General features: G+C 44.9%; 2 protein-coding genes across 4 annotated transcripts in view; both read left to right on the top strand.

Annotated features, from left to right (window-relative positions):
• The first annotated feature begins 56 nt into the window (after nucleotides 1-56).
• trmu (tRNA 5-methylaminomethyl-2-thiouridylate methyltransferase) lies at nucleotides 57-3959 on the top strand. Its single transcript, XM_076154466.1, has 11 exons — nucleotides 57-253; nucleotides 454-619; nucleotides 724-830; nucleotides 912-1034; nucleotides 1123-1295; nucleotides 1389-1442; nucleotides 1568-1634; nucleotides 1716-1816; nucleotides 1939-2083; nucleotides 2193-2275; nucleotides 2358-3959. Exons 1-11 carry the CDS (start codon nucleotides 172-174, stop codon nucleotides 2508-2510), a joined length of 1254 nt encoding a protein of 417 aa, XP_076010581.1. The 5' UTR covers nucleotides 57-171; the 3' UTR covers nucleotides 2511-3959.
• Nucleotides 3960-4366: 407 nt separating this feature from the next.
• Nucleotides 4367-16537, top strand: part of celsr1a (cadherin EGF LAG seven-pass G-type receptor 1a) — a 70912-nt gene continuing 58741 nt past the window's right edge. For 2 of the 3 annotated variants that reach the window (XM_076152137.1, XM_076152119.1), the window contains exon 1: nucleotides 4367-8234. In XM_076152137.1, coding sequence (XP_076008252.1) covers nucleotides 4691-8234 — 3544 coding nt within the window. In that variant the 5' untranslated portion in view covers nucleotides 4367-4690. The remainder of the gene's footprint in view (nucleotides 8235-16537) is intronic. The other variant, XM_076152128.1, reaches the window with a different exon arrangement.

The following is a 16537-nucleotide window of genomic DNA, read 5'->3' as shown; positions in this document are numbered from 1 at the left end:
CGGAGTTTCCAGTCGGATGTAATTTCGAAACGGACCTGAAGTCGGATGTAATTTGGAGACGGACATCAAACATGACTTCTCCAGTCAGAGGCAAATGGAGAGCACTTACCAAACTTTACGTAATTACACAATAAGAAAATTATAAATTTGAAGCGCAATTAATTGAAAACAATGGGTTTAATCAGACATGTGGTGTGTGCGATGTCCGGCGGCGTCGACAGCTCCGTGGCGGCGTTATTATTGAAGAGAAGAGGTAAGAAACGTGTTGTACATATGATCAAACCTAAAAATGTCCGGTAGGAATAATCTCACCTACGAAAACACACTTGTGGAGCATTTACGGAACGATTACTTCAAACGGGCTCATCTATTTGTCGGTATCGAGATTCTGTCCTGTATCTCACGTGTTGTTGTTGTTATCAAGTCTTGTTTCTTTGTCTGGTCTGTGGTCAGGCTACAACGTGAGCGGCGTCTTCATGAAGAACTGGGACTCTCTAGATGAGAGAGGCGTGTGCACCACAGAGAAGGACTGCGAGGACGCATACAGAGTGTGCCAGGCGCTGGACATCACCTTCCACGAAGTGTCCTACGTCAAGGAATACTGGCACAAAGTCTTCAGGTGTGCCTGCCGTTTACAAAGGAAAGAACATGTCTGAAGGCTTTTTGTGTAACTATATACCTCTCTCTCTCTCTCTCTTTCTCCTTCCCTCTCGCCATTCCCAGTTATCTTTTGAAGGAATACGAGAAGGGCTGGACACCAAACCCGGACATACTGTGCAACAAACACATCAAATTCAGCCATTTCCACCACTACGCCGTCAACACTCTGGGTATGTCATGATTACACATGCAAAATTTCCTATTGTCAATCTTTAAGTAAATGTTTTGTTCTTGTTGTGGCGGTGGCGTAGGTGCTGATGCCATGGCAACAGGCCACTACGCAAGGACATCACAGGAAGACGAAGAGGTTTTCCAGCAGAAGCACGCAGCTCCGTCCACCAGGCTGTTCCGAGACCGTTTTGAGATCAGAAATCGTGAGCGCTTCATTCTCTGTCCATTACGTTTTTTTAGCCTGTGTAAAAAAGAGAATACCTGACCTTTTATCTATCCTCTCCCTGCCAGCGGTGAGGTTGTACAAAGGCGCCGATCTCCTCAAAGACCAAACCTTTTTCCTCAGTCAGATCTCACAGGACGCCGTGAGGCAGACCATCTTCCCCCTCGCCGGGCTCACCAAGGACTTTGTGAAAAAGATTGCGGCGGAAGCGGGGTTTCACCACCTCCTGCAGAAGAAAGAGGTGGGCGAACGGCACAGACAGATACATAAATAATGCCAAAAGAAAGCAAATATCATTCTCAATGAAGCTTGAGAGTGTTTCTGTTTGTTCTAGAGCATGGGCATCTGCTTCATTGGCCAAAGGAACTTTGAGAACTTTATTTTGGAGGTGAGCAATGAACATGAAACAAATGCTCCAGTTATCCCATAATCCACACCCTCATATCAACCAGCTGTTGCACATAATCTCAAACTGAAAGCTTTAATTTTCTGTATCTTTAAATTTTCTTCCAGTATCTAGAACCTAAGCCAGGAAACTATGTCTCTATTAGGGATGGGACCGTCCTGGGAAAGCATAAAGGTACCGTTAGTTCTTGTCTCAAATGCTATTATTAGTGTTATTATTGTTATTTATAGCTTTCCTTGTCTTCTGTCCTTCCAGGCTGGTTCACTCTCACACTGGGCCAGAGGGCGAAGATAGGAGGACTACATGAGGCCTGGTTCGTAGTGGACAAGGACATCAGTACTGGAGATGTGTTGGTGGTGAGAAAGACAAGGGCACACCTAGACCCCGAAGCATCACACTTTCCCCATAGTCCTCCTAGCTTCATGGTAAAATGTCAAAGGTCGGTGTGGAACCTAAACCAGCCTCTCTCGCTGCCCAGGCTCCAGACACCATACACCCCGCACTTTATCGAGACACGATGCAGACGGACCGCTTCCATTGGATCACAGTCGACCCGCCTCGCGAGCTGGCCCAGACGCAGATGATGGAGTGCCACTTCCGCTTCATCCACCAGATGCCGCTGAGTGAGTGCCACAGTAACAAACGTCTGACAGTTATCGCTTTGGAGTCACATTCTAAGATAATTTATGCGTAAGTATACATTAACTCTGAGGTTGTTTTGTGCTTATCAAGCTCCCTGCACTGTGACCCTGAACATGGACGGCTCTGTGTGGATCTCCCTCTCCAAGCCGCTCCGAGCTCTCACGCCCGGACAGGTAACAACGTCAACCAAATCGATAATGATTCTAAGCTTTAAAAGGCTTAATTTAATTGAATCCATCGTCCATGTTTGTCCAGTTCGCCGTGCTCTACAAAGGGGACGAGTGTCTGGGCAGCGGTAAGATTGTCCGCCTGGGGCCAAGTGAATACACGCTCCAGCGGGGCCGAGAGAGGCTGGCGGCAGCGGCCATGCTGCGAAGCGAGCAGGGGAGCCCTGAGCCAGCCAGCTGAGCAGCAGAGGAGGTGGTTGCACACACAGGATTGGGTTTTTAAATCTCCCTCATGATGACATTTGTAGCCATTCTTTGGAGAATTATTTGGCTCCTATATCTTGAGGTCAACTTGTATGAAACGGCTCGCCCACGTTTCTATTGCGTTTTTGGAGTGGAGATGCCACTGCACGGTTTTCTATGGATCTGTGATGAAATGTCCTTCCCCTTCAGACCTTGTGGTTCTTATCAAGGGTGATGAAGGAAATCTGGATGTATGAAAGCCAAGAAGCAACATAAGAGTGGAGGCACTCTTTGATTCTTTGTCAGCAGGAATACATGGAGGTCCAGGGTTGAGGGATTTGACCATATGCTGCATTATGGATCAATCACTGTCTCCTGTCTGACTCTCACTGTCATTTACAGGCTTTTCTAATGGTTACATGAGTCTCTGCCTGTCAGATGAGTAGTGACTCTTCCTCATCCTGCCTTTGGGTTTGGTGCTAATGAAACTATTGGAAATCCTTGTTCTCTTTTTCTACTGTGTTGATACATGCTGGAAATTCTGCTCTTGTGGAAAAATGTCACAAAGCCTGGAACATTATCCCCTCTACTTTGTTAAAATGAAATTAATATTCGTATCCTCCATTATTGTAGTGTTCCCTTTTCTAATGTTGTGTGCACTAAACTACGCCATCACGTCAACTTTGTGAAGAAGCCACTTGATCATGAACCTAGAAGTGAAATCTAAAATAAAGTTTTGATATTAAATATGCCAAATTGACAAGTTAGGATTACAATAACAAACTGTAAATATTAGAATTTTATATTGCACATGGGGCCAATTACTTTAAGTATTTTGTATAAAAAATATTTCAAATGACGGTGGGTCTAGTAATGTGAGATACATCCTACTTTTTATTTAAAGTGCCTTTTCTGTTTCTATGGGATTGTCATAAGCCTGTATAGAGGGAACTCGGTTTTTGCCAAAAAACTGCTGATATTTGAAATGTGTAGTGAATAAACCTAATATTGGCCTTTATACCCAAATATCGTGTCTATTGTCCTGCTGCATAATACTTAACAGCAGGGAGTCCTTTGTTTTTCTCTATCCAGCCACAGGGGGGCGCACTGATCCAAGTCAACCTCTGGAAGAACGTTTATTGTGGTCCGTTAATAATCTTGCCTTAACTGTACCCCAGAATCAAACTTTATACCGTCATTTTGCTGTTCTTCCGCTCCAGTATATGTGAAATTTACATTTCTGTTATTAATGTTATATATTTTTTAAAACTTTCTGTAAAAGTCTACATTTTCTGTGAGGCAAATTCTGATTCTCTAGAGAGGGGGAAAGGGTGATGAGTATAGAGAACTTTTAGGCAAGACATAATTGTGAGAGAATTAATAGTAAATACAAAAAATAGAAGAATCAACACGCAAAAAATTGAGGTAGAACAATGTCAAATTACCACATAAATCAAGCACGATTTATGTAGTCTGAGTTGTTACATTGTTTTAGTCACTATTATAACTGACACATCTATCTCCCAGACATCTGTGTATCTTTCAATCAGACATCTGTTCACTGGTAATTAGTTGTGTAAATCCAAAATATACAACCTAAAAATCAACTTTCTCAACTTCTGCATTTAAGTATGAAATTATTCTTAAAGAAGCAGAAATGTGTTAAGTTGCGCGACTTTGGCGAATTAAAGGAAAATAACAAATAGCCTCACATCAGAGTCGCGTCATTGTTTACAGTTGATATCAAACAGGAGCCTTGAAGGGGAAGCGACACTCGGATCACGCATTCGGAATTTCACCCAAACTCTCCCTCCATTGTAATAACAATACACTTTGCTCGCATTGGTCACCCGGTCAGGGCCACTTCCCAAATCTCCATGAGAAAAAAGAAGTACCCCCCCTCACTGTGAAAGCGTCCCAGAGGGGGAAACACAGCAGGTTTATGGTAATCAGTCTCTGAGGAGGACAGGAGGAGGAGGAGAGCCACGGAGCCATTTTGTACTCATTTTAAAACTCACTGTGGGGTTAAAGCAGCCGCCGCGCGCCCTGGATACGCTGATACTATGGATACCGGGCGACTTTTACTACTTTAAAACTTCACCATGAGGGATAAAGACAGAGCAAAGCGTTGGGAGAGGGAGAGTTAATGCGTTTGCGAAGGAGTTTCAGTGAAGTTGGATGGGATTCGGCAGGTTTAAAGCCATGGAGCTGCCGGGGTGTTGGATTTGGGTTTGTGTCCTGTTCAGCGTGCCGCTTGTGGGATGTATGGAGATACACCTTTCGGAAACTTTACAGCCCGGGACCCTTTTGGCAAATATTTCTCTCGGCCCTGGCTGGACTTATAAGCTGGACAGGACTTTATCCAGCAAATTCATTCAGGACTTTATCCACATTGAGAGGGAGAACGGGCTTGTGCGTTTGTCCCAGAAAGTTCAGTGCGCGCACGTATCCAGGAACCCGGCGTCTGTTTATTTCAGGACCGGTTCACTGACACCTGGAGACGTTATTCTGACACGTTTTAACGTGTTTGTCCACGGACAGGACTGTTTTATCAAGTATAAGAGAAAGAAAGCGTCAGGTAAGCACGACATTCACATAAACCACCTTTTAAACCCGGAGACAACTTCCTGCTCACCTGCAGGCACGCTACTGTTAAACGTAACAGAACTCTTGCCTGCTTTTATGCGGAATGTTGCGTTTTTGGACACTTTGTGTGTAGGAAAAGACTTTGGTGCTGTGTTCAGGCACGGGGATTTGTTCTTAGCCAATGACCTATGCCAGCCTGAAGGGAATTTGCACTGCACGTTGCGCAGCTCTCCAAAACACCGAGTGTGTGTGCAGCTGAGTTTGAAGCTCATTAAAGTGCCTGAGCAGCATGGTTCCCTTTCAGAAAATGTCCCCAAAAAGAATGGCAAATTGATGAGCAGAGGGAAGCGACACGTGAACACGCCGCCTCAGTTCCAGCTCCCCAACTATCAAGTGTCCGTCCCTGAGAATGAGCCAGCGGGCACGCGTGTGATCACCCTGAAAGCCACAGACCCGGATGATGGAGAGGGAGGGAGGCTGGAGTATGTCATGGAAGCCTTGTTTGACAGCAGGTCCAATGACTTCTTCATCATTGACTCGAAGACAGGCAGCATCACTACTGTGCAAGCGCTGGACAGAGAAGTTAAAGACACACATGTTTTCAGAGTTACAGTGACCGACAATGGAACCCCAAAACGATCTGCCACCGCTTACCTCACTGTCACCGTGAGTGACACCAATGACCACACACCTGTGTTTGAGCAGACGGAATACCGAGTGATCATCCGGGAGAATGTTGAAGTGGGCTTTGAAGTGATGACCATCCGGGCCACTGATGGGGACGCTCCTTCTAATGCAAACATGATTTACAAAATTGTGAATGCTGATGAGGTTAACTCAGTGTTTGAAATCGACCCCCGGAATGGACTGGTCAAGATCAAAGAGCGACCCGACAGGGAGACCCGGTCCCAGTACCAGCTGATTGTGGAAGCTAACGACCAGGGCAAAGACCCGGGTCCACGCAGTGCCACCGCCACGCTCAACATCTTGGTGGAGGATGAGAATGACAACTACCCACAGTTCAGTGAGAAGCGATACATTGTGCAGGTTCCAGAAAATGTGGCAGTGAACACCAAAGTCATCCAGGTGGAGGCCACAGATAAAGATGAGGGGAATAACGCCAAAGTTCATTACAGCATCATCAGTGGTAATGTTAAGGGACAATTCTACATTCATTCCCCCACTGGGGTCATCGATGTCATCAATCCTCTGGACTATGAGATGATCCGGGAGTATAATTTACGCATTAAGGCCCAGGATGGTGGCAGGCCTCCGCTGATCAATGGCACAGGGATGGTGGTGGTGCAGGTGGTGGATATAAACGACAATTCCCCCATGTTCGTCAGCACTCCATTCCAAGCCACAGTGTTGGAAAATGTGGCAGTTGGCTACTCTGTGATCCACATTCAAGCTATAGATGGCGATTCAGGAGAAAACGCTCGTTTGGAGTACCGGCTGACTGCCACTACCCCCGGTTTTCCATTCATTATCAACAACAGCACAGGCTGGATCACTGTGAGTGAAGAGCTGGATAGGGAGACCACTGAGTTCTACACATTTGGTGTAGAAGCCAGGGATAATGGGATACCTGTGATGTCCTCCTCAGCCAGTGTCAGCATTACAGTGCTTGATGTAAATGACAACATTCCCACATTCACAGAGAAAAACTACTCACTGAAGATCAATGAAGATGCTGTTGTGGGAACCAGCGTGCTGACAGTGACAGCAGTTGATAGGGATGTCAACAGTGTGGTGACCTATCAGATCTCCAGTGGGAACACCAGGAACCGCTTTGCCATCACTAGTCAAAGTGGTGGTGGTCTCATCACTCTCGCCCTCCCCCTCGACTACAAACAGGAGCGCCAGTACGTCCTGACGGTCACCGCCACTGATGGAACGCGCTACGACACCGCTCAGGTGTTCATCAATGTGACGGACGCCAACACACATCGGCCTGTCTTTCAAAGTGCCAATTACCAGGTTTTGCTCAGTGAAGATCGACCTGTAGGCTCCACTGTGGTGGTGATCAGTGCCACTGATGAGGACACAGGGGAAAACGCTCGTATCACATATGTGATGGAAGACAATGTCCCGCAATTTAAAATGGACCCAGATACAGGGGCCATCACCACACAAATGGAGATTGACTATGAAGACCAGGCCTCCTACACTATAGCCATCATCGCCAGAGACAATGGCATCCCTCAGAAGTCTGATACCACCTATGTGGAGATCATCATCCTTGATGCCAACGATAATGCACCTCAGTTCCTCAGGGACATGTACCAGGGGACGGTGATTGAAGATGCACCTGTCTACACCAGCGTTCTCCAGATCTCTGCTTCAGACAGAGATTCTGGCTCAAATGGCAGGCTGAGTTATACATTCCAGGGTGGTGATGATGGAGAGGGGGACTTCTTCATAGAACCCTACTCTGGGATTATCAGAACGGCTCGTAAACTTGACAGGGAGAATGTTCCTGTTTACAATCTGAAGGCCTTTGCTGTGGATAGGGGGGTTCCTCCTTTGAAAGCAGCAGTTTCCATCCATTTGGTAGTCCAGGACATAAATGACAACGCTCCTGTGTTTGAAAGGGACGAGCTGTTCATTGATGTGAAGGAGAACAGCCCAGTGGGGTCCATCGTGGCCCAGATCACCGCCACCGACCCTGATGAGGGAACCAATGCCCAGATCATATACCAGATTGTCGAAGGGAATATTCCAGAGGTTTTCCAGCTGGACTTCTTCAATGGTGATCTCACTGCACTCATTGATTTGGATTATGAAACCAGAACAGAGTACATCATCGTGGTCCAGGCCACATCGGCGCCGCTAGTGAGCCGGGCCACCGTGCACATCCGGCTGGTGGACATGAATGACAACAGGCCAGTGTTGCAGAACTTTGATATTATTTTCAACAACTACGTCACCAACAAGTCTAACAGTTTTCCATCAGGAATAATAGGGAAAGTACCGGCTCACGACCCTGACGTTTCGGATAAGCTACGGTACAAGTTTGAGTCTGGAAACGAGCTCAACCTGCTGCTGTTGAATGAGGACACTGGGGATCTACGGCTGAGCAGGGACCTGGACAATGACCGGCCCCTGGAAGCACCCATGACCATATCAGTAACAGGTAAGATATATAAACATTACAGCAAGAAAGTGAAGTAAATGCACCCTTTTTATGTCAGTAACATATCTCAGCACATGCCAGCAAGGTTATTAATACGTGTATGGCGGAAATATGAGTCGCCACTTCTGATGTATCGTTTAGCTGCACAGTGAACAGGGAATCTTCTGTTCTGGAAAAGACAGCGGGGAGGTTTTGATTGCAGTGTTGACTGTATGTTCAGTGAGTGTTTGCTGCAGGCTCTATTCAGGAGCCGGTTGTGCTGCTTTTGTGCCACTGGGGTGATAAATGCATTGTGTGTGAGTGGTTGGTTGGGATAATAAAAGGTGCTATTAGCAGGGTACCCACATAACCAAGCTTCTTTGTTGTGGCCGATGTGAGGGTCGATTTACTCTGTCACAGGTAGGAAATCACGCTGGGATACTTGTAGAAGCATACGAATGCGGGCAGTTCATATGCACATATTTTGGTCTGCATTCATACTGGAAGGTCATGCAGAAAGAATTTGTGTTAAGATGCTCTGTTTCCACTACAGAAGCAGACTTTGTTCTCCTGAGTTAAAGATTAGACCAACGCAAACACTTGTGTTGTTCACACCTAAACTGGTAAAGCTACAGTGTGAGCAAGCACACACACACACACACACACACACACACACACACACACAGGAAAAACAATACTGTAGCATTAATCAGGCAGTTGGACAGGCAGGATAAATCTAATACCCTGACAGATGAGCTGTTCTGTCACCTATTGACAGCTTTGCATTGCTCAACCTCCTCTCTTTCATTCTACCCCTTTCCGTTGATCTTGCTCACACAAACACACTAAGCCCCAAATGGGCAAACTTCCCATCCCAGCTAGATCCCCTCAACTCTCCCTCTCTTTCGCCTGTCATCATATCATCTTAGTTTCTCACCATGCCAAGAAATGCCAGTCTATTGCGCATAGTGCATACATCATACAAATGATATGGACCAGGCCGCACTGGGGGCAAATTCTCATTCCCAGGCCCATCTGTCTAATTACATTTGTGCTTAATCTAAAGCCCTGGATTGTAATGACATTGGAAAATGATGTGCCAAACACATATTTAACTTTGTGTGTTCTAGCCTTATGATCATGTTCTTCTCCGTTGGCTTTCGTCTTGCTTGACATTGACATTAGATCCTCAGCTAGTCTTAAAGCTGCATTGTCAATCTTTCAGCAGCTGTCCCTCTATTTGTCTCTGAAAGTGACTTATCTGAAGGACATGTGCCTTGCCTTTGTCTCTAACAAAAGTCAGACCGTCCTCTTCCAAGTGTCCGTGTTATGGCTCTTATAGACTACCCATAAAGCTTCTGGAGAGGCTGCGGCTGACCACAGTGGTTCCAGGCCATATAGCCCTCATTCACTGCCGCTGCATTCAGGTCTGTCAATAACAGCTGACAGCTCTTATGGTATCCTTGACAACAGTGACCTTATGGTGGTCCCAGAGGGGGTTGGACCTCGTCATTAGATGCAGTCCTTGCTTACCCACACACACACGCGCAATCCGACACATATACAGTATATATAAGAACATGATCATGCCCAATTGAACCTATACACAGTAAACAACACTAGAAGCTGCACCAATCCTCCCCCTTTTTGTGGCTCACCCTCATGTCAAGTGTTAGGTAACCATTACCACTGATGCCGTGACCTCTCGACCCCAGACTCCGGGGAGAGGAAGGCCTGAGGGGATTGTTGAACTAACAGCATCTTAACAAGCACTAAGGGACAAGTCTCTGTGATTGTGTGTCTCTCTGGCTCCACCAGTTTTGTTTTCTGTTTGTAGGATTTGCTTTTATTGCACAGAAATAGTGCAGTCTGTGCAGTCTTCTCAGTTTGGGAATATGAAGAGGATTAGATCAATGTCAACCTTTTTTTAGCTCATCATCTTCTGTCTTTACAGCTTCTATCCATTAGCAGAAACCCAGTTCCAACTACCTTAGGTGTGTCTTGGCTTCTTTTCTTGGCTATTATGCCCGAGTTACAAACTTGTCAGTAACCCTTGAACAGCCTTGATCAATGGTGTCTGCGATATGCAAGAACACACGCCCTCCGCTAGCCACAACAAATTTTTTGACCTGTCCTTGCTCTCTCTCACTCTTTGTCTCTGTGCCTTGGTAGGAGCTCTTCTTTCCGATTGTCACACATCAGCTTCCACCGGCGTATTGCTCCTGTTCTGTTTTCAAGATCCGTCACAGAGGCAGAAAGCCATGATAGTGTTACGCAGCTCCATCCCGTTTTCTTTTAAATCTGGCATTTTCTGATAATTGGGAGCGGTAGGTTCACGTCTCGCACATTACTGCCACTCATCTAGTTGGCGTCAAAGCATGGGATTTTTCAAAATAAAAATGAAAGCAGCCCTGAACTCGCCAATTCAACTGTAAATATCCTACACAATAGATTGACTGTTAAAATAGTTGAAATACAGGTTCACCATCTAAAATTAATGTGACGTCTAAGCCTTGTCTGTCAGTGATCCCGCTAATTAGAGAAGAAAGGAGAGGCTTTAGTATAATTGTTTGTTTTGATGTTTGTGAGGTTTGTCTGTTATAGAAACTGATATTAGCCTGAAGAATTTTGATCTGATTCCCTACATGGCAACCGCACAGTTGTTCATTGTGAAGAAAAGGAGGCACCGTGTGTAACGTGTGACACGGTGAGGATTGTTGAATTAGCCTGGTTAGTCTCAAAGAATGTCTGCGTGACAGCCTGTCTCCTTCTCAGTGTGTCTGTCCATCTGTCTGGCTCGCTCTTTCTCCTCCGTCTGGGTCTCCAGGGCAGGATGTCGTTCCAATCAGTCATGTTCCCCTTGGTGCTCTTTCATTTGTTCCACCCGTCTAGATTTGTAGAATACTTGCATGCAAGTTTAGGAGATGCGTTATATAATTCAGCCACGCAACAAAGCAGATCCTTACTTAAACTATTAGAAGTGATTGATGCGAAATCCTCCTTTTTCCACCGCGGCTCTGATCTTTTCCTTTACCTTGAGTGAGCGGGACGGCGTGCTGCTACACGCTCACATCCACGCCCCCTCCTTCCCCACCTTCATCTCTTCCCCCTCTTTTGTTTTACCTGTGGGGCTTTTGCTGAGCTGCCATGTCTTTGGTTTGCCTCTCAGCACCGTTCAAGGAGTTGCACACCTCAGCTTTTCTTAACGTTCCTGCTCCCGTCAAGCTCTCTCTCTCTTTCTGCACTCCCTCTCTTCTCTCAGATGTACACAACGTCATCTGTTTACTTTAAAATGTAAATATAAAATCAAAATTCATGTTTGTTCTACGTTGGCCATATGAGTCAGGGGACAAAGAAACTCCTCCTTCCTGATATCCATCTTGTGTTTCATATTCTGACAAATGACTCCTCTCTCATGCCTAGGTTAGAGACACACACACACATCCACACACACAAACACAGACAGACAGTGACCACATGTGGCCTTTCACCTCCAAGATCAAAGCAGGACATGGGGTTTTACTCACTCACAGTAGCGAGAAATGACCCCGCACTTTGCCTGTACACGACTTGTGACCTCTGCTTGATTGATGAGGTCACAAGGAATTGGGGGCATTCCTGGAAATTAGAGGCTGCGTGTGTTTGTGTGTATGTTAAAAGGGAGATGTTGGCCGATGAGGCTGTGCGTGTGGATTGTGTTATGCTATATTAGGGGGAAATCTCTGCAATACAAATACCCATACTAGCTTAATGGGGGATTTTCTGCATTTTTCTCTGCGTTTTTCACAAGTGGAACAATCTTATGTTACATCGTTCAGTATAGATCACTCCCACTCTGCCATGTTCAGGAGAAGTCTGCAATTTTAAGTAAAAGGGTGTGTGTGTGTGTGTGTGTGTAGCTGAGATAAATTGACACTCAGCTCTGTTTGCGGCACCTCATATGTTTTTCATGTGTTGTATGTATGATATGCTGGCATTCCTCAGCACTCCGGCACTGCTCTCCGGCACTGCTCTCCGTAACTGATAGTCGCAAATCCCATTCATTCCTGAGCTATTACTGGTTTTAAACCCCACCACCGCTGCTGCTGCTGCTGCTGCCGCATCTCATACACACCTTGGCCTCTCTCTCCTCCTGTTCACCTCTCGCTTATTCACCTGTTTCTCTGACACTCCCTAAGAATGCAGTGTGGCTCTAAATCTGTCCACAACAGTCACAGAAACATTTTACATTACACTCCTTCCTTCACTCACACTCACACTCACACTCACACACTCTAAACACATGCCTGTTTGTACCAATGTCACTCGGCTTGTTGTATGTGTGTTAATACGTTAATACCTGCCTGGATACTTTCTCTTCTGTGTGGCTAAGAAAGAAAGAGAGAGTCTTAAGAGAGAGTTTTTAATTGGATGTTAATTAATTCTTAATAGCTGTCCGCACTGCTATTAAGTGGAAATGAAAATGTGTTTACTAAAGCTGTAGGACAAAGGAGTAGAATCTTTTAGTCTTTAGTGGGACACTAAAGACGACGTGAGCTCGCGACAACTGAAAGCTATTTTAAAAGGTTGTCTTGCAGAGAAATCAACATAAAAATGGGAGTGGGAGAGGACTCGCCATTCGGGGTGGGGCCTTCAGCGTGTGTTTGAAGTGTAAATAGCAGGTGATCTGGTCTGGTCACTGTTTGACTCCACAGCTGTCTGTCTGCTCAATTACAGGCCGGAGAGGACAACGCTGTCTCGTTCGCTGTCAGTAGTGACGTGGCCACACGGAGGTTGTAGGATAAGTTGGGCGGTGCTCCGTTTGATTTACAACTCTGTTTGACTGGATCTAAAGTTGCAGCACTCACTCGTGGTGTTTTCACTTTGATCAGGTCACATTACACTCGTAAGTCACGACACATGAAAGCATCTGCCAAGTGGTATGTAAGATGTAAGTGTACAGGGATATTAACTGGAGTTTAGGAGGATTGTTGAGGTGAAAACTGAATGGAATTAGCCGACTGGGAATTCTTACATGTGTTGTATCTATAGGGTGCTTTATTGCTGGCACTGTGTTATGCTTACCTTTGAAAAAATCATATTAATATCTGTATAAGTGCGGTAAATGGATCAGAGCAGAGAGAACATAATGAATTACATTAAAATATTTATCCAATAAGGGTAAAATATGAATTTAAATACATGTAAATCATAGTTATCTTTTTTTTGTGCATATTTGTAACCATATATGCCAATATCACAGTAGCAATGATAACCAAATTCAAAGACTCTACACTGTATAAAAATGCTCTATCTTGACAAAGCCTTTTTATATATTTAGTCTGAATCGGCCAAATCTGTCCACTTCTTCCACTTATTGCAGCTTTGCTCCCACCAGCTTAATCTCTCTGGAGGAGTGTTTCTTATCTTTCAGCATTGCAGCGGTTTGAATCCCCCTTCCTCTCTTCCCATCATGCATTTTGTTTGCTGTAGGGATATAAAGGAGGTGATGTTTGTTTGTAAACACATGTGCTTTGGACGGGGGTTGAACAAGGTCAACTGGCGAGAGCAGAACCATTGTCCTTTAGTCATAGCACTTACCTGAGCTTGTGTGTGTGTGTGTGTGTGTCTGTTTGGTTTTGAGCGTTGAATGTAGATTTTGCGTGTGTGTTTGGATGGGCAAAGCAGATTGAATCAGGCCTGATGACACACACTCTCTTTCACACACACATGCGGGTCTACAGTGTCTGTGGTTGACATGCTTCAGGACAGTGATTTCACCACTCAAACTCCAACAGCTTTGGAAGAGGGGAGGTGTGTGTAACGTGACACACCTCTCTCCTTCTCCCGTTTTTCTTTCTCTCTCACTCACAGGAGACAATACGCGTCTTTGTCCCGCTCTCCCCCGAGGAGGCAGGCAAAACATCGCGGCTCGCCAGCGGCTCACGAGTGTGACATTACATGCGTCAGGGCTGCGCGATGACCAGCTGCTGGAATGTTAAGTGGCCGTGGCCATGGGTGGGGTATTGGTGTGTGTGTGTGTGTGTGTGTGTGTGTGTGTGTGTGTGTGTGTGTGTGTGTGGGTGGAGGGTGGGGGGTGGATGAGGGGTGCAGTATCCAAGCTGAGCAAATGACACGTGTGACAGTGAAGGAGAAGGAGGTGAAAGAGGAGAAGTGAGGGCAGAGGAGACAGCCCGGAGGAGGCCCGCTGGGTATTCACACCTCAAACATTCCAGCTGGGTTCCCCATCATGGCTCATATCTGCAACTTAAAAACATGTTTTTATACACTCTTAGTTCCTCTGCTGATTATAAAACGTCTGAGTCACATGCCAGGTGACAATTACAAACTGATAAACCCCAATTGATTTATTCCAGATGTTTCTCACTTATCAGCATTAGTATCTGACTAAAAAAAATTGTTTAAGCTCTGACATTAGAGTATTTCTTATTTTAGAAACAGGCTCAAGATTCAACTGATTGCTTTTACAGCGTGGCTTTGCCTTTAGCTGCATTTCAAATCTTTCAACTCAAAAGAACGTAGACTTTACCCCGAGGGTCCTCAGCTCGAGCCCCTGTCTGTTTGTAAGTCTAGACTAAGGACCGGAGGAAAACAAACTTTCATCAGTCTGGCCCGCAGGAGCTGAGGCCAATTACCTCTGCAGCTTTTTAGAATTGGTCATAATAATTCAAGATTTAGAGCGAAACCGCACTAAGGTTCCTATAGCTGAGATAGGAATACTGTCAATAATTGATTTTTGATATATAACTTGGAAATTTAGAAATAACAAAGAAGGAATGAACAGGAATGAAGCTTGCTTTTATAATTAGAAAAAGTTACAACTAAACAATTTTGTCAGACACAGATATTAGATTTTTCATCCATAAATTTCATTGACTAATTATCATCTGTTGCTGCCTTTGTGAACAGTGAAAGGAAAAGCAAAAGGGAATGGAGAGAGAGTGAAGAGGAGAGGAATAATCGCCACCCCTTTAACATTTTCAAGGTTCAAACTCTCATCAGTCTTTGTGTGGACACACACACACTCACACACACCTGCGCTCTAATCCTGCCACCCACTGTAACCTCATCTCCTCAGCATCACTAAGGCGCTGCCCTCACCCCATGTTCTGCACTCCGTTTATATGTATGGCGTTGGCCCACAATCCACCCGGCTATTAAGCCTTGGCACCGGCACTGACAATGCAGGCATTAGTATGAAATGTCAAACCGCTTAAATGGATTGAGTTCAGCGCCACAAACAGGCCAACACTGTTCAACGTTCAAGTCCTGTGGCTTAATCCAGAGCCAAACAAAAGAGATTGGAGACATTTCAGTCTGTTAGGGTAGTGTAATAGCCACGATATGATGCTGAAAAATGATATTTGTCCATATCTACAGTTTAAAATGAGATTTTGGTTTTTTTTTCTCCTGAAAATCGGCACCTTTGCTTAATTACCCTTTCCTCCAAAAGACCCTGATTAAGGCTTCAGTTGCGATCCGTGCTTCTCCTTTGTCAGTGTTGATCTTGGCCTTGGCAGGAAGATTCCCTGCCAGATTGTGTTCTCAGAGGTGTCAGTTTTAGTCATATCCCCCGTAGCCACAGAGTGACAGGTGCAATCATGACAGTTAATAGCTTGTGTGCGTGAACTTGTTGATGCACGCTCGGCTCTCAAATTGTTGTCCCTTTCTGTCTTATCTTCTTTCAGTCAGCAATGTACTTTCCCAAAAAACGATATTGTCACCGTTCATTTGATATCACGCGGAAAGTGCAGGTGGTGTCTGGAGCTCCACAGCCCAGTTCAATTAGAGTTGTTACTAAAGTGTCTCTCAGCCATGTTTGAGTATCGCCAAATGATTTTTGATGAGAAGCTTCTGTTTAGTGCTTGTCGCCCGCTGTATTCCTGGCAATAGTCTGCGTATTATTACTGGATTTAAAGGAATTTCAATAGCATTATTATTAACTGAAAAAACAATTGCAGGTTAGATGAAAGAGTAAAATAAATGAATATATACAGTATAATAAAATGATTAAAAAAAGTTTTTTATTGTAAGCCATGCAACATTTGTTTATAAACATTATATTGCATATATTAAATATATAAGAATTCATAGCACAATTTTATCACTATTTGAGGTCAGAAGATTGTGTACATTTTGAATTAAAACTTAAATAAGGCTAACTGATGAAGTATGTTTCAACATTAAAAAGCTGTAAAATCTTGTGAAGGCCAAAATTAACAAATTTGTAGAAATGTGCACGTAGACTATTGGACAATAGTTATGCACTGTGAGCTTTTGTGACGTAGGTAGCAGGGATTTGTGTGTCCGTGGAGGTCAAGCAC

This window comes from Genypterus blacodes, unplaced genomic scaffold (genome assembly GCF_046128005.1).
Source record: "Genypterus blacodes isolate CSIRO-AG114 ecotype Tasmania unplaced genomic scaffold, CSIRO-AGI_Gbla_v1 ptg000007l_1, whole genome shotgun sequence".
Classification (NCBI taxonomy): domain Eukaryota; kingdom Metazoa; phylum Chordata; class Actinopteri; order Ophidiiformes; family Ophidiidae; genus Genypterus; species Genypterus blacodes.
The sequence above is the reverse complement of the archived record's forward strand: the minus strand, read 5'-3'. Positions and strand labels throughout refer to the sequence as shown.

Bases quoted from the DNA above. Each gene is read 5' to 3' on its own strand.
- trmu (XM_076154466.1), top strand. From the start codon at position 172: ATGGGTTTAATCAGACATGTGGTGTGTGCGATGTCCGGCGGCGTCGAC. The intron at 831-911 runs GTATGTCATGAT...GCGGTGGCGTAG, and splicing joins CTACGCCGTCAACACTCTGG to GTGCTGATGCCATGGCAACA. The intron at 1,635-1,715 runs GTACCGTTAGTT...CTGTCCTTCCAG, and splicing joins CGTCCTGGGAAAGCATAAAG to GCTGGTTCACTCTCACACTG.